The sequence below is a fragment of the Rhipicephalus sanguineus genome, chromosome 9 (assembly GCF_013339695.2).
Source record: "Rhipicephalus sanguineus isolate Rsan-2018 chromosome 9, BIME_Rsan_1.4, whole genome shotgun sequence".
Lineage (NCBI taxonomy): Eukaryota > Metazoa > Arthropoda > Arachnida > Ixodida > Ixodidae > Rhipicephalus > Rhipicephalus sanguineus.
This window is the reverse complement of record NC_051184.2, coordinates 2,952,072-2,979,148: the sequence shown is the minus strand read 5'-3', so window position 1 is coordinate 2,979,148 and position 27,077 is coordinate 2,952,072. Positions and strand designations below refer to the sequence as shown.

General features: G+C 48.9%; 1 protein-coding gene across 1 annotated transcript; it reads right to left on the bottom strand.

Annotated features, from left to right (window-relative positions):
- Positions 1-281: 281 nt before the first annotated feature.
- Positions 282-16,850, bottom strand: LOC119404292 (uncharacterized). The gene is made up of 11 exons (XM_049419334.1): positions 16,751-16,850; positions 15,173-15,895; positions 13,098-13,269; positions 10,906-11,247; positions 8,078-8,348; positions 7,098-7,340; positions 5,127-5,446; positions 3,626-3,869; positions 2,498-2,779; positions 1,626-1,867; positions 282-492 (listed from the first exon to the last, which is right to left on the bottom strand). Exons 1-11 carry the CDS (start codon positions 16,848-16,850, stop codon positions 282-284), a joined length of 3,150 nt encoding a protein of 1,049 aa, XP_049275291.1.
- Positions 16,851-27,077: the final 10,227 nt, after the last annotated feature.

Here is a 27,077-nt window from a genome sequence, read left to right as displayed (position 1 = left end):
GCATTTTACAACCGCATTTTGTAATACGTTTCAAATGCATCGTATGTTTGTTGTTTGACCTACTGTGTGATGTGCACACTCCTGCTATGTATACAGTCTATCAAACCAGCAGTATCCATAAGTAAATAAATTATTTAAATAAATAGCTTAGTATAAGCTGGCAGCCAAGAGGAAGCTTCGAGCATCGCGTGGCCCACGCACTTTCGATCGCAACCGTAATATACATATATATTTATATATAAAGGAAAGCATAAAAAAAAAGGAAAATCGTGGGCGCTGCATCAGGGCTCTCTGGTCTGGGCGTAGTGGCCGTGCGTCGCCCTTGAGGGCGACGACGACGTCGACAGAGCAGCGCCGGAATCGCGTAGGGCACGACAGCGCTGCCACTTGGGGTCTCGTTGCGCGGTCACTCCCCGCGGTCCCAGCTTCATGGTTGTGAGCCGGTGCGAGTCGTACGCCGGCCACTTGGACGTCTTCACGGTGGGTGGCTTCCTGTGAGACCAGGCCGACCCGATGAGTGACGCGCACTGCGCGGTTTCTTTCGACGGTGTAGCGTTGCGTTCGAGCGAACTCGAGTTACATCAATAATAATAATTGTTGGGGTTTCATGTCCCAAAACCACGATGGGTTTTTTAACGTGCACCTCAATCTCAGTATAAGGGCCTCATGCATTTCGCCTTCATCGAAATGCGGCCGCCACAGCCGGGATTCGAACCCGCGACCTTCGGCTCAGCAGTCGCGAGCACCATAACCACTAGACCACCGCGGCCAATGGCGACCTGTATTCAATACAATCCATAAAACTAAAGGAAAATCTCCACGTGAGCCAGGGGCGTAGCCAGAATTTTTTTTTTCGGGGGAGAGCTGGGGCAGTTCAACTACTCTTTATGATCATACTGGAGCAGCGAAAACTAACGGGTCACAGAAGGAGAACACAAACAAGCTCCTTCTGTGTCCCGTTAGTTTGCGCTGCAAATATTCCAGTATGAACCTATACCAACTAGCCCGCCTTTCAACCCTTCTACTCTTTATGAATGCTCGTGCGTGTGTTTGTGTTCGTGCATATGTGTACACGTGCAAAACTGAAAAAAATTCGTAGCCCCCCCCCCCCTTTACATCTAAATGGGGGCGCCAATTATGTCCCATATACCTTTACTCAGTCGGACCATTCACATTTTTTTTTGTATGATTATGACAAAGCATGTTTTTTTTTTTTTGACGATAATGGCCACCGACGACCCCTGATGTATATTCTAACTATTACCACCTTCAACCCCGACAAGCCGGGGACCAATGACAGGTCGCTGCGAAAAGTACGCCATCGCTTCATTTTCATTTTTGCATGCATTACGGAGCTTGTTTCCTTTCAGACTCGACCAGCAGGGGGGGAAGCGCTGCGGTGAAACTTAGCCCCTCTCCCTAATGGAGAAGCAAAACCCTACGCATGCCTATGACAACGAATATCGGATATAACGAACTAACTTATAACGAGGTTCTACCGTGGACAAAATGTGTCTTGAAGGGGGCGCGGGGTGAAGAATGACCAGAATCCCGGCGCCGGTAACCGCAATTGCTAGTTTCGGGTTAACAACAGATGTAGAGGACAACGTATGCATGTAGCTCACCCCGTGCGCGCGAACGTGGACCACACGTGTATCATAGTCCTAGACCACTGCTTGTCCAGCTGGCTGGACGGCGAGCCCGGCCTGAGCGGCACGCCGAACACCAGCTCCATGTCGTCGAAGTGGACGGCTTCGGTCTCGTCCGTCCAGCTGGAGTACATGGGACGGTAGCCCAGCACGTAGGCGTACACGCGGTTCTTCGACGCGTGCAGCTGTTCGGCCAGCTGGGTCATTGGACACGCCTCCTGTACACGCAAGACGGACGCACAGAATACATATGCGTTAAGACAGAAGTTCTCCAGGTATACTATCTTTAACCGCCAATGTCTCCGAGACTGACCACACATGCCCAGATCTTGGAGGCTTGCCTCTCCACCTCTATACTCCGTTTCATAATGTTACGAGTCATTTTCGCCTCCATCGAAAATTCGGCCGAGGCGGTAGGGTTTCGATCCCGCGACCTGCGGGATCAGCAGTCAAGCACCATAATCACTAGACCACCGTGATGGGTATCTGCCGCATGCTTCAAACGCCTCACTGTGTATTAGGCTCGAAGAAGAACGGCGATGTGGGCGAGTTGTTTAACGTACATTTTAAAGATACTTGCAACGCAAACACGTAAGTGCTGAAAGAAAAGCAACACAGTGAAACAGTGAAAGCGAAACAGTGAAGCGACACAGTCACTTTTTCACTCCACGTGTGCGTTACTCTTTGGCTTCCTTATACTTCACTGCGTCGCTCTTCTTTCAGCACTTGCGCGCTTGCGTTGCAAATCTATTTAAAAAAGTGTTAAGCGAACTTTATTCGCTATATCCAAAGCGTGCGCGACCCAAAATGGAGAATACAATACAGCAGCTGCCCGTGATCGTTCTCACCAGCACGTCTCCCACGGCCTCCTGATACGACTCGTCGTCGGCGGTCGGGTCGAGTACGACTCCCGTGGCGTTCTGCCAGCGATCGAGGTTGTCGTGGCCGATAAGACGCGCGGCGAGCTGTTGGGGATCGCTCGAGCCGGTACGTTGCTGCTCCACGAACCACGGGTAGGCGCCCTCGTTCTGCACTCGGCCCAGCAGGAACTGCTTCCCCTGGGGTCCCGGCGTCTGTGCGCGTGCGCGTAACAGCGCGTGTATAATCTCGTCGTCGTGCGTTTTCAAGATCTTCGCGAGCCCGGCCGAACAGAGTGATTCGACAATAAGTGGCTTGCACGGGCGTAACTGAAACTACCACGGCAGTAAGCTAACGCTTAAATGAAGCCAGACTACAATGGAAACTAAAAACAAACACAGAGCCGAACACCACGGCCGCTTTCGGTTAATGCTTTTGTCGCACTACGAGCGCCCAAAGAGACAGCTGCCGCCTTCGTCACACATTTATTCTCGTAGGAAATAACAACGGAAATTTCCCAGGTCACAACTATTCAGTCGCGTTCCGGTAAGCCTTGCCCACGCTCTTGAACCTCTACAACTGTGCTTCTCCAGCCATGGATAATTCGGGGAGCCCTTGTGGACCAGTGGAAGTGATGAGGGACCCCTCTCAGTGAGAGAAAAGGCGGTGTCATAAATTAACACACCATAAAGCGTGAAATAGGTGCATTTTATTTCTCGCTGGAAAAATTGGTCAAACCAAAGTGCCACGCCAATTCGATCTCAACAGCTTGACAACAAGTTGCGCAGTCTGCAGCCACATTGAACCTGTTCCTAGCTATGTTTACTGTTTAATTATGCAAGCCTACAAAAAGTAGGCTCGCGTGCATATGTCGTAGAAAACTGAAACAAAAACTTAAAAGCCATCTCATGGAGAAGGGGAAACATAAGTAAGCTCCGCTTCAACGCAAAAATGTTAAGCGGTGAAGCATACTAAAAATCAGAAGGGGCCGCTGTCGTTTGACATAGCCTGCCTTCAAAAAAATGGTTTTTATTATTTTTTTTTCGAGGAAGGGTTTCGCGGACCCCCACTTGAGAACCACTGCTCTACAACAAGTTATACATACAACCAATCCGTACATTTGAGGCTGGCGTCTCCAGCGCTTGTCGGGATTGCGGCCTGGAAAGCGGCGGCCTCTTTAAAATAGGCACGAATCTGGGCGCCATCTTGCTGCGGGCCACAGCGTCCGCGGACGCATTCTGCAGGCACCGGAGCGACGCCTCGGTCACCAAGTCTGCGGGGCACTGCAGGCTGGTCGCCAGGCGAATGGCGCCTTCGGTACCGTCTCCCTCGTACTGGCATAAAACAGCAAAGAGCAGCAGCCTATGTAGTGCAGCGACGATACTCGGTACTAGAGGCCTATACGTTTGCAGTTTTATCTGGGGGGGGGGGGGGGGGGGGGGTGTTTGGAGCCAGATGTCATCGCCCAGTGTGTGCCGGGGAGGGGGGGGGGCAGGGGTGTAGGTGGTTTGCGAGCCGAACTGCATATTCGAGCAAGGTTTGAGACTGGGCTAGGTGGCAATCCATCTTCAACAAACCGCGCAGGAGCGGACCGCGGACAATTTCAAAGAGCTTGTTTTTGTCCGCTCCTGCGCTGTTTGTTGAAGGTATGCATTAAAGTAGGGCATTGATGTAAACAAAATCTGGAAGTCTAATTACGCAATGCTCACCACACCAGTGCTTGTATATGAAACAAGGTAAATCCTGTGATCCTGTGGCTAGGGGCCCGGCCCCCCTCCCTCGCCGAAATTTCGATGAGACATGGTGTTTTACTGAAAATAAATAATGCAAATACGCGTTTTTCTCAAACATTCAAAGCTTTCAGCGAGTGCCCCCCCCCCCCCCCCCCCCGAAAGAAATTCCTGGCTACGGGCCTGGTTACTACGGTAGAAAAGTAATGGCGCCGCCTTTGCAGTTAGCCCTGCTCACTAATGAAAGAGCCTGATTTGTTATCTTGTAGCAAATAAATAATATCTGGGGTTTTACGTGCCAAAACCACGACATGATTATGAGGCACGCCGTAGTAGAGGGCCCTGGACATTTTTAAACGTCTGGTGTTCTTTAAACGTGCACTGACATCGCACAGTACACAGGCCTCCTCTATCGAAATGCGATCGTCGCGGCCGGGCTCGAACACGCGACCTGCGCGGGTCAGCAGCCGGGCAACCACTGTACCACCGAGGCAGACATGGCACCGAGGCAGACATGGCAGTCCTGGCTACGGGCCTGGTTACTACGGTAGAAAAGTAATGGCGCCGCCTTTGCAGTTAGCCCTGCTCACTAATGAAAGAGCCTGATTTGTTATCTTGTAGCAAATAAATAATATCTGGGGTTTTACGTGCCAAAACCACGACATGATTATGAGGCACGCCGTAGTAGAGGGCCCTGGACATTTTTAAACGTCTGGTGTTCTTTAACGTGCACTGACATCGCACAGTACACAGGCCTCCTCTATCGAAATGCGATCGTCGCGGCCGGGCTCGAACACGCGACCTGCGCGGGTCAGCAGCCGGGCAACCACTGTACCACCGAGGCAGACATATATTGTCGCCACAGCCATCGATCCACATCTACGGGTACCTGTGGAAGGGCCCCCCGCTCTGCAGGATGAACCGAGCCGCTTTGCGCGTCCAGAAGCCGGAGTCCCCGCCGAACAGGTGATAACCCAGGGACGTCGCTCCGGCGTCGTGTCCGGCCAGCACCAGGCGGGACGCGTTGCCACCGAAGCACTCGATGTTGGACAGCGTCCACGAGAGGGCCAGACGCTGGTCGTGCAGACCCACGTTGCCTGACAACGTGTTGGGCGACGGCCCGCTAAGGAAGCCCATAGTTCCGACACGGTAGTTCGGCACGACCACCACCAGGTCACCGAGGGCGGACAGGTATCGGCCGTCGTAGAGCTGCAAGCGGAATCGTCAGCTCATATCTCTCACGACAAGGGCAGTTTCACAGAGATATCGGAGTTACCTTTGGTGCTCTTGAAACACTACTTGCCAAGCCGAATGTCTTCACGCCATCGCGCCGTCCAATCTCTGTTGCCGTCAACTGTGCCTTACTTGAATCCTTGTCTCCTTCGCTACGCTAGTATATAGCTAACAGAAAAATATACAAACGCGGAAACAAGAAGGAAGAAAAAGGACAACGCGAAACGCCTACCTCCAACTGAAAGGGTCTAACCCGGACAGGAACACTAATTTCAATTCCCAGTAACTTTATTACGGAAAAGTCTCAGGTGTCTCATCAAACACGAACATTGACCGTAGGCGTCGTCACAGGAAGCCAAAATTTGTGACGCCACAAGATGACGTCATGACATGACATCGTCGCCTGGTCAAAGATGGGCCGATAACGGAGTCAGTGCAAAACCAGGCGAGGTGCAGAAAGTTTCCAATGCCTCCGATCCTGGAGGCAGTGGAAAACCACGTTAGGTGCAGGGAACATTCGGATGGGGTCGGGGGAGGATGAATACGTCGACGAAAAAAGAAAAAAGAAAAAGATGACTCGCCTTCGAGCGCCTTAGTCTAATGCATAAGGGACTCTGAGTTTTGCTCTTTAGTCGTTCTAACAGACAGACGCGCCTAACTGTTAACCTCAATGTAAGATGCGTCGAAAGTTTGTTTTCTTTAGCCTTAATTCCAAACATAAGTTACCCTCATTGAATCGGCCAAAGCTAGCACGAATCAGCAGGCGACGCCATGGGCGGTCTATAGAAGCGCGAGGGAGTAACGTCTGATACAAAGCTATACCCTCCGGGAATCGCTGCATCTGCACAAGCTTGCTACTTTGGCTGCCTCGACGCTCCGCGGAGCCTGCAGATTCCCCACTCGAGCCATTTGGTATATTCTGGGTAGATAAAAAAAATATAAATTTCGGTCGTGCAGGCGACGTTCGGACTGTACATTCCTGTCCTCATTTCGCACAGCTTTCAGTTCTCGTTGTTACCATGCATGCGAAATGGGCTGCCGAGAAAACTACACAACTTATTACAGTCCGATGTCCAGCAAACTTCATCGAAGTGTCAAAGCCACCGGTCACCTTCACTCTAAAAGATTTTCGCGCCCTCTGGGCAGTATTTGTCTCACAACAGTAATCGTCATCCGGCTGGTTTGTGTATCTCTGTAGCATTCAGTGCTCGCCATTTTCCTATCAGGAATGCTGTCACGCTGATAGCTCGCACGCCGTTCGTGACCTGGAAGTACCGAGCGTGCAGAGATTAACGCAAGCAAAAGGCACGTGAGATAGATAACGATAGTAGAAAAGCGCGAAATCCTGATAGCCTCAACGCTTAGTGCTGACACTGCCCACGTGTTTTATGAAGAAATAAGTGGGGCGGAGGTGATAGCGCCTGTAGGGAGGGAAGCTAGTCAAGTTTTGGCGATCTGTGGCGTCATGTTGACGTAATTTGGTGACGTCATCACGTGATGATTTTTTGCATTACTCATGAAGACGCCGACGCGGGGCGCCGGTCAATTTTCGCGTTTGATGAGGCATGTAAGCCTTTCGCCTTAATAAACCCTTTCATTTTAGCGTGTTGTTTCTGGAAGCGCGTACCTCGAAGCTGTTCCCGCCATTTTGGAAGGACGCCCCGTAGAGAAAGAAGAGCACGGTCTTCCCTTGGCATGAGCCATGCTCCGCATCGGGCGAGCAGTTTCGAGCGGGCGCCCAGATGTTGAGGTGCAGGCAGTCCTCGCTACCGTTGGCCGTGTTGACCAACTGCTGACCGAGGAAGTAGTCCTGCTGCGGGCAGGGCGGCCGCTTGTCAAGACTTCCCAATGTCCCGCCACTGATGCCCTTCTGCATAACCATGATAAACGCCACGCGTGCCTGTCATAGGCGCAGCCAACAGGGAGCGGGTTCGGGGTGCTCGAATTCCGCTCCCGAAATGTTTAGTTTGTACGTAAAAAATACAAACAAACAAAAGAACCTAGCCACTTCCACGCCATGAAATCCGTGTGATGGCGAAGCTGTTGCCCCCTTCATTCGGTCCCTTGAAGTATCTTCTTTCGTTTTGCCCTGTTACTTCTAAGTCGTAAGTATAAGGCACTCCTCGTATACTACTAGCTGCATCCTGATTGGCTGAACCTAACCTACGTCACACTCACGCCACCACTCATCATCCATCATACACGTGATCCCCATTTCTTTACACTCACACTCCTTCAGCATTACGTAAGCTTGTTCACGTGATTCCCATTTCTGACCACTCTTTGCATCGCCCGCTTTAGGTGAGCTTGTTCACGTGACCCCCATTTCAGACCACACTTTGAATCACCCGCCTTACGTAAGCTTAATCACGTGACCTCTCAAGCCACTGTTTGAATCACACTCCTTACGTAAGCTTCATCACGTGACCTCATTTTCCTATCCTCCTCACATTAGACCTCCTACTCTCCGCCCTGATCACGTGACCCTTTCTAGCGTGACCACGCCAAAGATGCCGACGACACAGGGTCCTCTTAAACAGTTTCGCCGTAATATACGTACACATCGCACATACACGAACACATGCATGCACCGCATAGCACACCGACCGCCAGTGGAGAGTCCAGTTGCTGTGGAGGCTTGAAGCGCAGAGGTCCTCGAGGCGCCTTGGCGAACGGGACGCCCAGGAAAGCGTGTACGGTCCACTCGTGTACATGGTCACCGACCGTGATCTTTTCCCCACGGACAGTGCCGAACAAGCCCTTGACGGTGGGTCGGCCATGGTTCCACCAGTGTTCCAGCATAGCTACACTGAACAGTGCCACGGCGAGCGCCAGCAGGACAAAGAGGCCGAAGGCGAAGAGTCTGTTGACGAGAGACCTACGATTCGAGGTCATTTGTGGTTAAACGTATAGCGTATGCTCTGTCAAGCTTGTCGACTAGTCGTAAGCGTAGGTAAGTTTGTGACCTCATCGAAACCACCGCCCAACAGAGACCCATTGTTCGCAACGATCGTGATATAACAGAAATACGGCAAGTTCAACAAGTTGGGGTAGTTTCATTTTCAAAAGTGCGCTTTGTTAACACAGACACAGGACGAAAGAAATACAGGACGTAAGGCAACGAGCGAAAACTACCAAATGGTTGTTGTCTGTGAAAAAAAAACAAAAAAACGTGGCGCCGAGAAAGGGGTGTGTCAAACGAGAATGCGCAGATGCTCATAAAAAAGACTGCATGCGCAGATGCTCATAAATGCAGGGCGAGAATGCACAGAGGGGAGTGAGAAAGAAAGGAACAAAGAAAAAGGTGAGGTAAGGAGAGGCCGCGATTCGCAGAAGCAAGATATCGAGTCAAAATTAGCTTGTAATTTTTGCAAATCTACCTCAGCCGCCGTAAGGACGACAGAAGGAGCACTATATATATAACACAAGCATCCTCGCCTTCTTCTATAATGTTCAATGTCTAAAATTACTCGGACCGTTTTTTCTTCGGAGTGGGCTACTACTCTTCGTTTTCCTTTTTTTCTCTGCGCACTCTCGCCCTGCCCCGTCAGTCCTTGAGCATCTGCGCATGCTCGTTTGACACACCCCTTTCTCGGGGCCACGCTTTTTTCACAGACAACAACCAGTTGGTAGTTTGCGCTCGCTGCCTTATACCCTGTATTTTCTTTTCGCCCTGTGTCTGCGTTAACAAGGCGCACTTTTGAATATGAAACAACAACAACTAGCCCAACTTATAGCTCTCCTCAAAGTTAGGGTAGATTCTAAAGTCTGACAAGGAGTATGTGACAGTGGCGTAAGTCATGAGGGGGTCAGGGGGGGGGGGGGTACTGACCCCCCTTGCGGTCAGGCTAGGGGGATTCCCCTTCCAAGTGTACCTCCTTGAAATTAATGTTTCAAACACCATATAACGTATCCCGATGACTATGCTAGTCGAATGCTAGTCCTATGTGGTCATTACTCATATATTTTCTGACGCCTGCTTATTTTGTAGCGGTACCTGCGTCCAATACCAACGTTTATAGGTACTTCATAAACGTTGTCCAATACCACTCGGCTGTGTAAGACTATTGAAATAGCAAATGCCGTTCGACCGGTTTCCGAGAAGACTCAGCAGCACAATAAAATTACGTGAGGTGTGAATACGATACTTGTTTTTTTTAAGCATGATTTTACCTTTTCTATAATTAAAAATAAAACCTACTGATAGTATGTGTAGTATTTGTCCCTACACTACATTTATAAAAACAAAATGGCAATCATGGCAAGATTTGTGACCCCCTTGTGGTACCTGGATTTACGCCACTGATATGACGTCTTTTTTTCGGCTTTTCATTTTCAACGTTAAACGAAGGTCCGGGACCTCAAGTTCATAGAACAAATGTTGCCAAGCGTCAGACGGCCCTGTATAATTTAATGACCAACAGCTTATATAAATCCAGTCTCAGTTTCTTTCGCGGAGTTGTACTCTGTCGTGATGTCACGACCCAGAAGGTTATCACGTGGTAGTAACACACGTGACAGCAACGCTCGGCTCGTTCAGTTGTGCGCTACATCGGTCATCACAGCTAGTAGCTGCATAATTAGGGGCGTGTAATGTGCGATGTCAGTGCACGTTAAAAAAACACCACATGGTAATAATTTACGGAGCCTTCGACTACTGTGTGCCTCGTAATGGTACTGTGGTCTCGGCACGTAAAACCCTATAAATTATTCTTACACCAACTATCTCCACAATAAGTATCCTTTAAGATCTACATCTAAGCCCAGTCATATAATCAGTTTTCGACGTGTACTCCATGGACGAATGCTGAAAAGAATGCTTACGCGACCTCAATGTTCCACTGAAAAGCCTTTTATGGCGCTAGTCCATAGCTTTTGGTGAGTTTTGGTCGAGTTGGCCCGGTAGACTTTACGTTAACTTTTGGCGGTCGACTCGGCAAGCTTCAATATACTCCTGTCTGTTAATGACGTCTTTATAGCTGTGCTTCACGGATTCCTCTGCGTGGCCTCTGCGATCAACTCCGGTAGCACGCCTTCGCGCTGTCGGAGTCGATTGCAGAGGCCACGTATGAAGAAGCGAAGAGGCCACGGATCGCAGAGGCAACGTAGAAAGAAGGGCGCGCTTAAGATCTGCTCCGCCAGTTACCGCAACGATCTCAGGTGCTCACAAGAAAACCGTCAGCTGTTTGAACTTGTTCAATTAATTACCTTTAATTATTCTGACAGTTAATTGCCTTAACACCAAGTAAACTTATGCTCTGATGGCATACGTACCTTAACTTGGACCATTACCTCCATTTTTATGAGTTTCGAGTTTACGGACACAGCTAGAAATCTCAACTTCGGGTTGACAAGAAGCGGACCGGAAGTGGCCGAGCAAGGGACAATGCGTAAGCTAGCGCCATAAAAAAAAAAAAAAAGGAGCGCATGCTTGCCGTTTAGCGCTGGGCCTGTCCATACGGCCGCTCTTCATGCGAGGTTGCTGGTTCCCGCGTCCAGGCGGCGACTGCTGCGGATGCGACGGGGCGAACACCCTGCGCTCAAAGCTGGGTTGCGCAAGAATCTTCGGCTTGTCCCCGACATCGACGGCGCCGAACTCGGGCTGTGTCTTGGGCTCAACCTTGCGTTCCTTATTCTTAGCCTCGGTCGCAGCGTCTTCGAATGACGGCTTCCCCGTGGACACAGCGCTGTTCACCGTGAATGGCGACGTGGTTCCTGACAGCATGTTCGTAGATCGCACGGCTTCCGTCCCTCGAAGCGGCCTTATAGTGGCCTGGCTGTCATTCGGGTTCGTGAAAGAAAAAAAAAAGAACAATTCAGGAGCCCTTCCCAGACCGGGAAAATGGGGGCAGACGAAACTTGGCGTCTGCCTGCCTGACCTGCTATTTTGTTATCTTTCTGGCCACTTTCAGAGACGTCACGTGACACTGCAGATTGAACAGATGCAAATATCCACCGACCCACGCCAAACGATACAAGCAAGAACAGGAGGTTGCCTGAAGACAGCTACAGGCACCCGTATCCGAATCCGGCGATCATTCGCCTCTGCTACCCAGATATTTATCCCTCCGACAAGTGTAAAGCGTGCCGAGCCAAGGGCTCGAAAATAATAATATCTGGGCTTTAACGTCCCAAAACCACGATTGGATTATGAGGGACGCCGTAGTGGAGGGCTCCGGAAATTTCGACCACCTGGGGTTCTTTAACGTGCACCTAAATCTAAGTACACGGGCCTCAAACATTTTCGCCTCCATCGAAAATGCAGCCGCCGCGGCCGGGATTCGATCCCGCGACCTTCGGGTCAGCAGTCGAGCGGCATAGCCACTAGACCACCGTGGCGGGGCGTCCAAGGGCTCGAGGCCGTCACATAGGCCGGGGTGCTTGTGGCCACACCCCGGCCAATACCGCCGGGCATCTTTAATAAAGTTTTTACTCACTCACTCACTTTCTTTCCATCGCGTTGCTCAATGCTCCATCCCAAATGTTTCCCTCTTTCAAGCCGGCAATTGGACCTTTGTCCACATTCTTAGCAGCGCGACACATCAGTTGCTACAAGCAACAACGACGGTCGTGCGCTTATATCCAGGCAACAATGAAATGTGCCAACTGGAAATGACAAGTGACCTCCATAAAAGATCAGATAGCTATATCAGAAACGGATGATGGCCCACTAGCCCACTATCGAGGGAGCGTCAATTATTGGAAAACGGCCCTTACAAGTACACGTGTGAACGGCGCCCCTTCGAAGGCGGCATTTGTGTACACCCGCACTTCTGTACACTCGCCGGCCCCGGGTTTTTTGCGAACTCTGCCGCCACCACCGTCACCGAAACAAGCTTCGCTTAAAAAGGAAGCTTCGTTCTTTCCTAATTTAACTGGGGAAAAATGGCGACGTCAGGTCGGAGAGTGCGAACAGAGAATTTTGAGGCCGAATCGAATATGAAACTAATAGTGCCCACGAGCGCATCGATTATAAAAAAAAATCGAATATTTTAGTTAGTGATATGAAAGTCGTACGCTTCGGCTCTGCGTGTTTGTACCAAATCGCCGAAACCGTTACCAGGTCCGTTTAAGCTGCGTGTCAGTGAGCTTGAGGTGGGCAACAAAAGTGGGTAGCATGTTACAGTCTCGGTGATGCTCGAAGGCAAAAGCCTGCCACTCGCTTGGTAATGCATTAAGCGATACAATCGAAGACGAGATTTCTTGCAAAACCTAACCAGGCGCAGTGCAAGAGACACGCATCAAATTTCCTTGACGTCACTCTCAATCGATTGTATCGTCGCCCCCCCCCCCCCCTTCTCTCCCCGAAGCCAAGCGACGATGTCATTGAGAAGACGTCACAAATTTCGATGATATGCGACGTCGTCGGTTACGCCATAGATTACGCCATAGATATGGCGTAATCTATGATCACGCGCATAGAACGATGGTCACTTTTCGCTTTTCATGAGGCATATCTAAGGCTTTCGCCTTAATAATTCGGAGCCCCCACTCAACGTCTCACATAACTCCTGTAATACATCGCAATATGAAAATAAATAAATAAATAAATAAATAAATAAATAAATAAATAAATAAATAAATAAATAAATAAATCAGTCGGTGTCGGCGAGCGAAGCACACTGACCTGTGCGCGGCGTCCTTTTCGGTGATCTTACTCGGGGCGATCCCTTTGTCGGCGCGCTCCTTAAGCTTGGAAGCCGAGGCGCTTACTTCGCTCGCTGTTTCCTTGGAAGAGGGATGACCCACCCGAGTGTCCGAGCTTTCACTGCCCTCTGTCAACGTCACCGTCTGAGCGGCTGAAAGGAAAGAAAAAAATTAGGAGCCCTTCCCCTGTCGAGAAAATAAGGGCAAGCGAGGTTTGGCGCGTGCGTGCCTAACCTACCACTTTCTTTCACATTGCGCAATGCTCCTTCATAACTTTTTCCTTCGTCCATGCCGGGAACTGGACCTTCATCCACGTGCTTAGCCGCGCAACACTTCAGTTGCTACACGCAACGACGGCGGTCATGGGCTCATATCCAGGCAATAATGAAATACGGCAACGTGAAATGCCAAGTGATCTCGATAAAAGATCAGGCTGCCGTATCAGAAACGGCTAATCGCCGACGAGACCACGACCGAGTGAGCATCAATTATTGGAAAACGACGCGCACAAATATGCATGTGACCGGCGCACCTTCGAGGGCGGCATTTGGGTACACCCGCAGTTCTGTACATTGGTCGGCGACGTGTTTTCCGCGAAGCAGATTTCTCCACCATTGAAATCTGGAACTCGTAACAAGCTTCGCTTGAAACATCAGGGTGTGAGCTGGAACCGATCCCAAGCATTCCACGTGGCAGACAAGCAGTATACCACAGAGAAAAGCTAGGGCTTAAGACCATTTCCAAAAAAGACTACACACAGGCGTCATGTCGGGCGAGGAGTCACGTGAACATGTACAGTACGGTCCACCGTTAAAGGGAACACTCCAATTAGCACCTTTCATTTTGCTGGCCCTCTAACAGCAAGTGGACAAGGAAGCATTGTTCATGCACTGCACGAGTCTGTCAAAAAGAGGCAGAACTGTCAACCACCAGAAGTCTTATGCAAATCTAAGCCACTATGTTTTTGCAAGAGAGTGAAATCCAAACATGCCCTGCACCAAGTGTTCACGTTAACAGTGGACCCGTCTGTACAAGTTTGCTCGGTAAAATCGTAGAATCGCACCAGACGTGACATCCGTGAATTCCGTAACGAATGGGTGGCTTAAAGAGGTCCTGCAACACTTTTTCTGCATGGTCAGAAAACACTGCCGATCGGTAGTCGAGACTCTTGAGAACATGCAAACCAAACATTATAGCGCATCACGCGGCCTGGAACTTACATTTAATTCGGAAAGTCAGCTACAAATGGCTACCTCTTCTCTCTACAAATGATGTGATACACCCAAATTACTGCGCCATATACCCAAAGTCCACGGCCGTTGGCTGATCTGAGCATCGTGAGCTCCATAGTTACCGTGGCCGCCGCGGGATGCCGCCACGTGCCCGAGCGTGCGCTCGGCATCACACTGAAAGTAAGCCGCGCTTCGAAGATGAAAAGAAAGTGCTGAAGGTCATGAGGCGCGCTGACGAAGAGACATCTTGCCTCCTTGTCATCCCCCTCCTTGCGTAGCTTTCTGCGCGCTTGTTGGCACGAAAGGAGAGAGAAAGTGCTAAAAGAGTACGGCAAATCCCTGTAACTCCGCTCGTAATTGACAGGCTGAAAATTTTTGCGGCAGTCGATTCGCGAGGTAATCAGCTCTTTTAATGAATTCATTAGACGATTACTTTGAAAAGCGTTGCAGGCCCATCCATTGCAAAGGCTCAGGCATAATTCATTATCATCCTAGCCACACCATCAGCAAATTGTGCATGCACCTATAACGTAGGTGTGTGTATTGACTTCCAGACGCGTTGTGGATATTTCGCCAATTCGCAAAATGGCGAATTCTGGCATCGTCGGTACTTCGCAACTGTACCTGCAGTAGGCGCTCTAGGATTAAATAGCCATGCGTCGCGCGCACAGACGTTCCTTCCCTCACAGCACAGTTGAGGTCTCCATCGAGAAGCGAAACAAGTGAAGCGAATTAGAAAGCCATCCTCTAAGTTTCTGCATACTAACTGACCTATACTGGGCAGCAAAGATGGCGTCAAAATGTGCAAATTCAGCATAATTACCTGTTCGTTCTCTGGAGGGCTCTGCGGCAGGTCGCGTCGATGATTCTGGAGGTATTCTGGGAAAATCCGTGGTAGCTGCTTTTGAAGGTCCCGCGCATGGCCTCTTGAACAGTTCATCGTATGATTTTTTGCCAGATTCCTTCGAAGCTTGCTGGGAAGACCTTGTCGAAGCTGCTTCTAAAGATTTCCGGGAAGGTTCCTTGGAAGTTCCCTCCGAAATGTCCCTTCGTGGTACTTCGCACAGTTCTTTGAACGTCGTCTTAGCAAAGTCTTGTGTGGGTTCGTTGGAATGTCCTCCAGATGGTCCTTTGGAATGTTCCCTGGAAGACTGCCTCGGAGGTTCTTTGGTACGCCCGCCATGTGGTTTCTTAAGAGTTTCTTTCGAAATCACCGCGGTAGGTTTGTCAGAAGGTTCCTGAGATGGTTTCGGCGAACGTTTGTTAGATCCCTTCAAATCTTCAGATATCGCCTTGGAGGATTTATGAGCAGATATCGCGGACGCATTCTGTACCGTTCGCGGGACGTACGGTATTCCCAGTTGCGACAGGTGGCGCTGTAGCCATTGATCACTCGGCATTCTGACGACAGGCGAGCAGTTGATGGACGCGCTAGCCTTCCCCGACTGGTTAATGCCGGAGTCCGACGACTCGAGTACTTCGGGCACGGTTTCGGTGACTGGAGCCAATACTGACGAAGGAAAGGACCCGCGGCCACTGGCTTGTTCTGCACGCAGGCGAATAGTGGTGCCAACGGCTTGGCGTCACATCCCAAGCACCTTCTGCCATACAAGATCTATACAGGATGTCTGCTTTTTTTAGACAACACAGATTTCTTAAATAAAAAATCTATGACAGTCAGAGTCCTGTCGTTTTCACACACGAACTCTATGTCGAGTCGGAAATACTTTATCGCAATAGACATGGCATTGACGCGACTAATTAACAAAATCTCGTTAATTAACTTTATAATTATTGCCCTGAGGGCAGTCTTTTATGTTAGAAAGTTGTAGTGCGTGCCAATTTATGGCATACCTGTCACTCAGAAATGACGGAAGTTGCACGTATTTCGAGGCATTCGAAATCGAATTTTGAGCGTGATATCCGAAATGACAGCACCTGGAGGAAGGAAAAGCTAAGACGGAGCATTACGTCAAGCAACCAGCTATGGTAGATGAACGCTGCGTGAATAAAGCCAGCAGCGTAGGCGCAATACGCGACTTTTTGCGTCGATTTCTTCCGAGACTTCGAGGCATGGTGCCCGGCAGTTTTTAATCGAAGCCCGCTGGTTCGGTGCTGTTAGGCCGGCTCAAGGAAGATGTTCGACAGCAGAACATAACCAGGTGTACTAAACCTTACCGCGTGCCCTGACATTTTCCTCAGGTTGTCGGGCAGACACAGTATATATATAGGCTTCAATCCCACTGCGCAATGCTCCCTGCTAACTTTTTTGCCTTCCTCCATGACGAGAGATTCGCAGGAGCAATCCGTTCCAGTTGCCTCCATTCCCATAGCGGTGGGAGCACCCGCGGCCGCTAGGCCTAGCCATCGGCCGGCTCGGGCGCGGCACGACGGTAATTACCTTTGGTGGACTCCTTGTCGCGGTTCCTGGACACTGTAGTGAGCGCGGTCTCGTACGAACTCGTCGTCGTCGACATCTCTCGAGAGTCACCCTTCTTCATGGCAGGCTGCAGCTCACCGGCGATTTTCGCTCGGCGATCTCTGGAACGGACCGTGGACTGCCGTGAGCTCGTGTATGGACGATCACGATGACAATGCGTCGAAACGTATAGACACGTGCGCCTAAATCGGAGGCAATTGTCGAGTATCGGAGGCAAAGTAAAGAGAGGTGGGGATAGTATCAACAGACGCTCTTAATACTGAAGCATTATATGGAGAGGTGCGAATTCCAGGCCAAGCAAAAAAATAAATAAATGAAAAATTGAGGAGTCATTCCACTCTGCAAAGATGGACGACGTACAACGAAGCTGTTTAGTCCACAACACAGAGCTGACACAGAATTTCAAGCCCCATAGCCGATCACACAGCCTGGAACGAAACCCGAAATGTCTGTTCAGAAATAGTGATTGCTGTTTGCCACCTGTGTGTTCCCTTCATTTTTAGTAGACCAGTGGTAAGTAGTGGGACTTGCCCTGGTTTTCTGCTTTTGCAAATTGCACTCTACAGGGTGGTTTTTTAGTTAAGGTGCTCGACTACTGACCCCCAGGTCGCGGGATCGAATCCTGGCCGCGGCGGCCGCATTTTCGAAGGAGGCCAAAATGCTAGAGGCCCGTGTACTTAGATATAGGTGCACGTTAAAGAACCCCGAGGGGTCAAAATTTCCGGAGCCCTCCACTACGGCGTCTCTCATAATCAAATCGTGGTTTTGGGACGTTAAACCCCAACAATTACTATTACTTTCCGAATCGCTTTACTTTTTCGTTTGTTCAATTTCTCCGCATCATTACCTATATCCGTACATTCCTATTCATCTATTCTTAATATTTTCAAATTTTGTTCTATTTTTACCACTTTCACCTTTACATAGACAAAATCAAACTGATAATTAAGGAAAAATTGCGGGCAGTTTGCACTAAGTCACGCATATATATCTTGGCACAGCGAAGCACGGACCCGTCGCCGCTCGTACTTCCCGTCGACCGACACGTCTAGCTTCGAGATGCACGGCTTCCTCCTCGGGATTGTGCAGCCAGGCTATGCACTATAAGGTCCCTATATTAATGAGAACAGACAATAACGCCAAGGAAAGGTCCCTCTATGTTAGATAGAGGGACTTTACTGCGCGCGATGTCTCCGTCAGTGGACGTGGCTTAGCTACTGCGCGTGCGCGGCCTCGCCAGATGGTGCAGTGTCTGGTCGCTAGACGACGCGATGGTCGCTTCCTCTTTCTTACTATCTTTCCCTCTCTCTACTTCCTTCTCTCTCTTTCCTCGATGTTCTCTCTGTCTCTCTTTTTCTTTCTATTTGTCCTTCATTCTTTCTGTGCTACGCTTTGCTCTCTCCCCTCCTCCTTTCCCTCCTACTCACCATCACATCTAGCCTCCTCACGCTCACTCCCCTATTCCACCCCCTTCCACCCCCTATACTCTACAAGGAGGCTATGCTATGCTCTGCTAGCATGCCCGGATAGTCGACTAGATAGCACGCTCGCCTTCAGATCGAGGGCACGCGGGTTCGAATCCCGCCTCGTGAAGAATGTTTTTCGGCAAGAAGTTTTCTTTTTCTTTATATTTTTCTTTCCGTCTCTCCATTTGTTTGTTTGCTTGTTTGTTTGTTTGTTTGTTTGTTTCTTTCTTTCCTTCTTTCTTTCTTTCTCTGTCTACTCGTTCTCAGGTAGCCGCACAGTGGCACATGCCCATTAAGATGATAGTTTTCTGCGATCGACTCACACGGAATGATTTGCTAAACGGCATCCTGGAAAACAGCATCGCTGTTCAAGTTTTCTTTTGAAACAACCCGGTTCTTGGCCAATCCCCGAGCGTGGGTGTGTGCCACGCTTTCAGTGTTCTACTCTACTCTACACTACACTCGGCATTGTGGACGCGCGCAAGACAGAAACGACCAATCGAAGAAGAAGCAGAAGAAGCGGCGAATTGCTCGAGGGCGGCGAATTGGTTGTCAGACGCCCACGCAGCCATGAACAACCAGGCCGACGACCAGGACTCGTTCGTGACAGCGCAAAGCAATCTACCCCCGGCTGGTGGTGAAAGACACGGCCAGGCTGCTGTGTCTGAGGCCGAGGCAGCCACGGTCGCCGCGATCGAGAAGCTGATTCGCGCCATTGAAGCCGGTGGGTACACGCCACGCACTGCGTTAATCTTGCAAGCATATATTGGGACCATCACAGGTAGGCAGTGTAGGACTGCTGTTGTAAAACAGTCCTATACTGCCTATACTGCGTAACAGTCCTATAGTACGCCCAGTTAAGGCTGCCGATAAGCCTTTGGGCATAGGGGTCATTCCATGCCAAATCGTCCAGTGTTTTTCCGACCATCACAGATATGGCTGAAAAAATTTTCACGTTTTTCTTGAAGTTCGAAACTCGTTCTGCTCGTTTATTTCTGTTGCCAAAAAATTTCCCGCCTATTTGTGAGAGCCTGTAGTTTTGCGGCGACTGAGCTAAAGGGCATCAAACAACAATTTTTTTCAAAGGACGTTTATGGGATGCATTCGATAAAATGGTATTTCCGGCAAGCTAATGAAGTGATGTAATAATGACTTATTTATGTATATCGATTCTTTGAGAGCTTTTCGCACGAGCAAAATTGAATAAAGTTGCAATGTTTAATATTTTTTTCCAGAAACAAGGCAAACTCAAAGGGTAGAAATGAATTATACACTGGTGGCCTGTTCAACATACTACAAAAGAAAAATAATTTAGTCGCTGGTGTTGCAGATCGTCTGAAAAAAAAAATTCCGAATATCACTTTTTTTGTTAGCAAAGCTCTGTATTCAGCGTCAAAAAACTTGCCTTGGTGGTCGGACTAAAAATATGCACCATACTTCATTTGAAAGCTCTATGTATTATAGCTGAACATAGGGAAAGTTACAAAAGGGTATTATTTTTTTAACCTGACAAATATTTTTTTGAAATTTTGTATCTCCACCAGATTTTCGCCGACGTAACTCAAGCGGCATGAAGCATTCGCAACGGCAATCTTTACGTCGCAGCACCATTACGTCGCGCAAGGCTTGAAACTGCGAAGCTGGACAATTCTGAAGTCTACTTTGGTTGCTCCTACGTTCTTGCAATTAAGGCTTTAGCTATAGGTGATGCTAGGTTTTTTCTAGGTTGCTTCTCAGCGCAGAGAGGTTCGAGTTAAACCACAGACAGTCACAGACAGGACACGGATGTCCAAACTCCAGAGACAGACAGAAACTCGCGCTGAAACCGACCGTTCGCACCTCCCATAGAGCTACGGGCACGTCGTCGTTTGCGTAGGGCTTCCATCGCTTCGGGGTCTTCTCGCAGCCGCCGTTGCCTTTCCCGTTCCCGAGTATGCTCTCGTTGTACGTACCGCTGATGCACTCTGTATGGATGCTTCAACGAAGCTGAAACGTGCGGCCACTGTGTTTACCAGTGGGTTTCTTCCGGCGATTTCTTAAACCTTTCTCAATTACTGGTTACGTCTGTCGAGAAATCTTAATTGGTGTTTGCCGCCCGCATGTTGCCTTCTTAATTTCTAGTGGACAAGAGGTGAGTAGTGGGATTTGCCCGGTTTCTGTGGCACATACCCGTTCATGATAGTTCTTGTACACACCAAAGTATTTACAGCCGGCTTAAACAACTTCGCTGTCAAAAGATAAGGTGGTACGTGACGCGAGCTGGCCAGAAAGAGTCAATCGCCGCCATGGCTACGAGTAGCGCTGTCTAACACTCCCAGGGCTAAAAGTCGTAGAAATACCCAACAAATTGGACGGGACAACAACCGCCGTCGTAGCTCGATTGGTGGAACATCGGATGCGTCATCCGAAGGTTGTAGGTTCAGTCTCAATTAAGACCGAGAGGCGAGCTAGTTGGTTTATATACATCTCAGAAACTTCAAGTGGGCTCCACTTACGCCAAATTGCTTTTTCGTTCACTTTGGCTTTTTCACTTACACTCAACCCTCATTATAACGAAGTTACATTTCACACGAAAATAAGTTCGTTATATCCAAAAATTCGGTATAAAAGTATATTCCTAACACTGTTTCTATTGCAAGACTATTCATCATTTACCTCGTTATAACCGATATAGCGTTATATCCGTGTTCTGTATATCGAGGTTTGAGTGTATACCATAATTACCACACTACAGCTAAAAACTGCAAATAATGTCTCCTATGCCTTCCTTGGTTTTCATAGTCTGTTGGCTTCCTTAGGTTGCGTGTAAGAAGGGAACGAGTCAGACTATTTTACGAATGTGTTTTGGTGCCGACATATTGTGCTGTTAGGTTTGCCGTTTTGTATCTTCAATAACTAAACGAACAGTGCTAGAGTAGACGCATGCGCATGAAAGCAGTTGAGTTTGTGTATTCGACGTTTCATGACCTCGCGATATGAACGTCGCGATATGATCAAAAATAACAAAACATTCATTTAAAGCTGAAAGGGGAACGAAAGTGAAACACTGAATCGGTTTACACTGATTAATAGTACTCTGAGAACTGTAATGTCGTTAATTTTACCATAATAACTTTATTAATAGAGAAGAAAATCAAGGCCAAAGTTCAAGTTTAAATTTGGCGACGAAATCTCCCCGCCTGACGTTACGGATTTCAAAGTGTATTTTTCGTATTTTGGCGACATTGGCTCAACGAAACTTCGTGAAACTTGGTACGTTAAGTCTATGGCCTCCTAATAGGGAAATGTGCTTCATTTTTACCGATTAAGAACTACGTAGGATCCACTAGACGCCGTCAAAATCTATGACGTCACGGCGTTCGGTGCGTGAAATTTAATGGTGGCGCCGCCACCCGCATTTTCTTTTTGCGCGCTTTCTCGCTTGCCGAGCGCCTTCTCGCGTCAAGCGTGGCGATTTTCGAATTGCGGAATAGTGGTTCACTAATATGAGAAAAAATCGTTTTTCTCTTTAGTGCCCCTTTAAAGGGCCATATGACGGTCAATTTTCCATCGTAATCGGTGTTATGTGGGTTAATCGATCCATGTGCGTTCGCCAACAAATTGGCGAAATTTTAGTGCGTCTGGTCTAGCCCTTAATTTATAATTGTGTATTTTTCATAAACACGTGACGCGGCCTGAGAGTCGGGCAACACTGCACACTCGCGATCCGTGACTTGACATGCTGCTTGCTCTGCGAACTTCTGCCTTCATGCGAACGATATTAAAGACGATAGTCTTTCTTGAGGAACTTAAACGCGGAAATTTTGGTCTGCCTGTTTGTCTGTCTGTCACCCGTTTCAGCAACCCGGCAAAAGTTGAACCAGTTGCCCAAGGGCCAGCCATCTTGAACTGGTTTGTAGGTTCATACTTGTGTACATTGTCGATCAAAAAGCAAACATTACGCATAACTGAGGCGCAAAATCACTACGGAAGTATTAGGTAGTGTGTTCCTTTACCAGAAAATACATAGATACGTAATTCTAAAGACCCTAGTTTCTTAAGCTGCGCTTAAAATGGCGACTGCGCTTCAAATACGTTGAAAATACGTTGAATATGCATTGAATATGCGTTGAATATGCGTTGAATATGCGTTGAAATACGTTGAAAATGCGTTGAAAATACAAGACGGCGACGAACGCCCTTTGCCACGGAAGAAGGAAACCCTCTGAACAAGCTCATGTTTCCCGACGTATGCCAGATGGCGCTGATATCTCACACAGCGCTTGTCTATCGTCTTTCGATGGGATTTGCAGCATAGCACGCAGATACGCGGCCAATTTTTGTTCTATGCTCAGCTGTGCACACAATCGAGCTTAAGCTTTCTTTAGCTTGGCATCCAAATGGAACGATTTACAGCGGCTGAAACTTTGATGGAAGACGAAGGCTCCGCTGCATGCAGTACATGACGTCACCCACACCGTGGCAAAATGCTGGTCGCCGGCGGTGGGCGTGGTTTATAGCCGGTGACCTCTATAGGGCTTATATTGGACTGAAATATTCATTAACTGTCCACTTTTCATATATGTATAGGCATAATACAGCCTCTGCTCATATTTTTCTGCAAACTGTTGGGTGACCGTGTCATGGCCTCTTTAAAGTTGCAGCGCCTATGTGTCTTGCGTAAAACAGCATTACTCCGTTGCCCTTCTTTCGTCTACAGAAGATGATAGCGAGTATCGCAAAGCTGGTGCCCAGCCTCCGGTCAGCGGACACACTGCCTCGCATCGGCATTCTGCGGCCACCGGGCCGCCACCATTGCCACACGCAACGAAGGAGGGCGAACCCGAGTCTCGCATGAGATGGGGGGCACGCTCGATGACTCCGGGTGAGATGCCGACATGGGCGCATCCGAGTACGCCGGGAGGGCCTCCTCACCACGTGGCGCAGCCAAACGAAGCAGTGCCGCCCAAGGAAGAGCCCAACGTACACGCGGGCCATCATGTACCATCTGGCCCAGAGAACCACACGGCTAAAGGTATATACAGCTTCGCTTTACAACTTCGCTAAATACCGGTGGCAGATGGGCACTTTTGATCGCGATCAGGGCCGATCCGGATCGGACTTCTCGATCGCAATAACAAATTCGTCTCTGCTGCACGGTACCGCCTAATCCTGATCGAGTTTGGCGCACACGTCATCCAAATCGCGATTACGGAGCCAGATCGCGACCGTCTTATCCCGATCGGGCGTGATCGCGATTAAAAGTGACCGTGAAGCAGCGACTGATTCGGGTCGAGTCTAATCCGGGCAGGTTCTAATCCCGTGCTTTCTTATCTCTATCTTTGTCTGCAGAAATAACGACCCCGGTGCCTTCCTTAGCTTCATTGTCTGTTGGCTTCAGCTGATCGTGTTTAACAAATAAACGAGCCTCCGGTACATTCCTCCTTCTTCCGTTCATTCATAGCGGGGTCTCCTCCCGGCAGACTTGATGCACTTAGGTAGCATGCGAGTGTTTACACGTCAGCAGCCACTTCGCAAAAAAAAGAAGAAAAAAAAAGGCGAAGCTTGCATTACATCGCGCAAGGCTCGAAACAGCGAAGCTGGACAATTCTGAAGTCTAGTCTGGTTGTTAGTGACGAAGAACTATCGGTAAATTGACTATCGACAAACTATCGATAGTGCAAGCAGTAGTATCATCGTTAATATTAGTGTTATTGCTTGGTTTTGATGTATTCGGGTTTCAACCACAAAGACTGTTAGCAACGTTTGAAGCAGACCGCGCCTTAATGTTTGAGAAGCTTGACGATTGTTTGAGATCATTCTGTCAAGATTACGCGCCGGACAGGAATAGTCAAATTTATTCGAGAGTTTACGCGAGCACCAGTGACAACGCTGGAACGGATCGATGACTGATGTATAAAAGGCGACGCCTTCCACCGATGATCAGATTACTCGACGGCCGACGACTGTTCTGGCCGCTATCACTGCGCGGCGTGTATCGCTTGTATTGAGTTTTGATTTTCTGGGCACAAGTTCGCGCAAGTAAAGAGCTCCGCATTTCCAAGTCTTGCTGCAGCATTTTTCACCATCACAACCACGTGGCAATACTATCGAAAGTGGTGGGAGTAACGATGTTGTTGCTGGCTGGCCATATTGCCAAAATATTTGCGATAGCCTACTATCAGCTTCGCTTAATTTATGGCCCAGTTTTGGCGAAAGAAATAAATTATGTCCGCAGTGAAAATTGCGGAATATGTCCATCAATCAATTCACATCCAAAAGCAACCAGTTACACTTTACAATTACCAAACCTAGGTCTTGATATTTTTTTTATTTTGAAATCATAAAACGCAATGTAAGCTTGAAGCCGCGCAGTTCCACCACATGTAACGCCTTCCTTTCCGCTACAGCTGAACAGTTTGACTTAATGATGATGTGTCAGCAAAGCACTCAGGTGTATAACACAAGCATGTCAACTTTCTTGCCCTTCAGCCTGCTCCTCCGGCTCCACTATGTACCACGCGCGCAAGGAACCAAGTTTATTCTGCAATGAGTTCGTGCTGTTGATCTTGTACTATCGATAGTACCATCGATTTTTTTACTATCGATAGCGTTATCGATAGTATTTTTTACTATTGAAAGTTCGATAGTGACTCAGCCATCGATAGTATCGATAGTCCCATCGATAGTTCTGCATCACTACCAGTGGTTGCTTCTATGTTGTTGCTATGCTTTAGCTGTAGGTGATGCCAGGTTGTTTCTAGGCTGCTTCTAGGTTGTTCCTAGGCTTTAGCTAGGTGATCCTAGGTTGTTTCTAGGTTGCTTCTCAGCGCAGAGAGGTTCGAGTTAAACCACACACAGTCACAGACAGGACACGGATGTCCAAACTCCAGAGACAGACAGAACCTCGGGCTGAAACCGACCGTTCGCACCTCCCATAGAGCTACGGGCACGTAGTCGTTCGTGAAGGGCTTCCATCGCTTCGGGGTCTTCTCGCAGCCGCCGTTGTCTTTCCCGTTCCCTAGTATTCTCTCGTTGTACGTACCACTGATGCCGCCGTTGTCTTTCCCGTTCCCTAGTATTCTCTCGTTGTACGTACCACTGAAGCCGCCGTTGCCTTTCCCGTTCCCTAGTATTCTCTCGTTGTTCGTACCACTGAAGCCGCCGTTGTCTTTCCCGTTCCATAGTATTCTCTCGTTGTACGTACCACTGAAGCCGCCGTTGCCTTTCCCGTTCCATAATATTCTCTCGTTGTACGTACCACTGAAGCCGCCGTTGTCTTTCCCGTTCCATAGTATTCTCTCGTTGTTCGTACCACTGAAGCCGCCGTTGTCTTTCCCGTTCCCTAGTATTCTCTCGTTGTACGTACCACTGAAGCCGCCGCTGCCTTCCCCGTTCCCTAGTATTCTCTCGTTGTACGTACCACTGACGCCGCCGTTGTCTTTCCCGTTCCCTAGTATTCTCTCGTTGTACGTACCACTGACGCCGCCGTTGCCTTTCCCGTTCCCTAGTATTCTCTCGTTGTTCGTACCACTGAAGCCGCCGTTGCCGTTCCCGTTCCCTAGTATGCTCTCGTTGTACGTACCACTGAAGCCGCCGTTGCCTTTCCCGTTCCCTAGTATTCTCTCGTTGTACGTACCACTGAAGCCGCCGCTGCCTTCCCCGTTCCCTAGTATTCTCTCGTTGTACGTACCACTGACGCCGCCGTTGCCTTTCCCGTTCCCTAGTATGCTCTCGTTGTACGTACCACTGAAGCCGCCGTTGCCTTTCCCGTTCCATAATATTCTCTCGTTGTACGTACCACTGAAGCCGCCGTTGTCTTTCCCGTTCCATAGTATTCTCTCGTTGTTCGTACCACTGAAGCCGCCGTTGTCTTTCCCGTTCCCTAGTATTCTCTCGTTGTACGTACCACTGAAGCCGCCGCTGCCTTCCCCGTTCCCTAGTATTCTCTCGTTGTACGTACCACTGACGCCGCCGTTGCCTTTCCCGTTCCCTAGTATGCTCTCGTTGTACGTACCACTGAAGCCGCCGTTGCCTTTCCCGTTCCCTAGTATTCTCTCATTGTACGTACCGCTGAAGCACTCCGTACAGATGCTTCAGCGAAGTGACACGTGCGGCCACGGTGTTTATCACTGCATGGGTTTATTATGACGATTTATCAAAGCTTTCCCAATTACTGGTTATGTCTGTCTAGAAATCTCAGTGTTTGCCGCCCGCCTGTTGCCTTCTTAATTTTTAGTGGACGAGCGGTGAGTAGTAAGATTTGCCCAATTTCTGTGGCAAATACCCGTTCGTGATGATGATAGCTTTTTGTACACACCAATGTTTTTACGGCCGGCTTAAACAGCTTCGCTGTCAAAAGATAAGGTGGTACGTGACGCGAGCTGGCCAGAAAGAGTCAATCGCCGCCATGGCTACGAGTAGCGCTGTCTAACACTCCCAGGGTTAAAAGTCGTAGAAATACCCAACAAATTGGACGGGACAACAACCGCCGTCGTAGCTCGATTGGTGGAACATCGGATGCGCCATCCGAAGGTTGTAGGTTCCGTGTCATTTAATACCGATAGACGAGCTAGTTGGTTTATATACATCTTAGAATCTTCAAGTGGGCTCCACTGGCGCCAAATTGCTTTTTCGTTCACTTTGGCTTTTTTCACTTAACACAAACCTCGATATAACGAACACGGATATAACGCGGTATTGGTTATAACGAAGTAAATGAATAATAGTCTTGCAACAGATACAGTGTAGGAATATACTTTTATAACGAATTTTCGGATATAACGAACTTACATTCGTGTAAAATGAAACTTCGTTATAATGAGGTTTGAGTTATCATAATT

Coding starts and splice junctions, on each gene's coding strand:
- LOC119404292 (XM_049419334.1), bottom strand. CDS start 16,850: ATGAAGAAGGGTGACTCTCGAGAGATGTCGACGACGACGAGTTCGTAC. Junction 13,270..15,172: donor GCCCTCCAGAGAACGAACAG/GTAATTATGCTG, acceptor CTTTCCTTTCAG/CCGCTCAGACGGTGACGTTG. Junction 7,341..8,077: donor AACTGGACTCTCCACTGGCG/GTCGGTGTGCTA, acceptor ATGGTTATGCAG/AAGGGCATCAGTGGCGGGAC.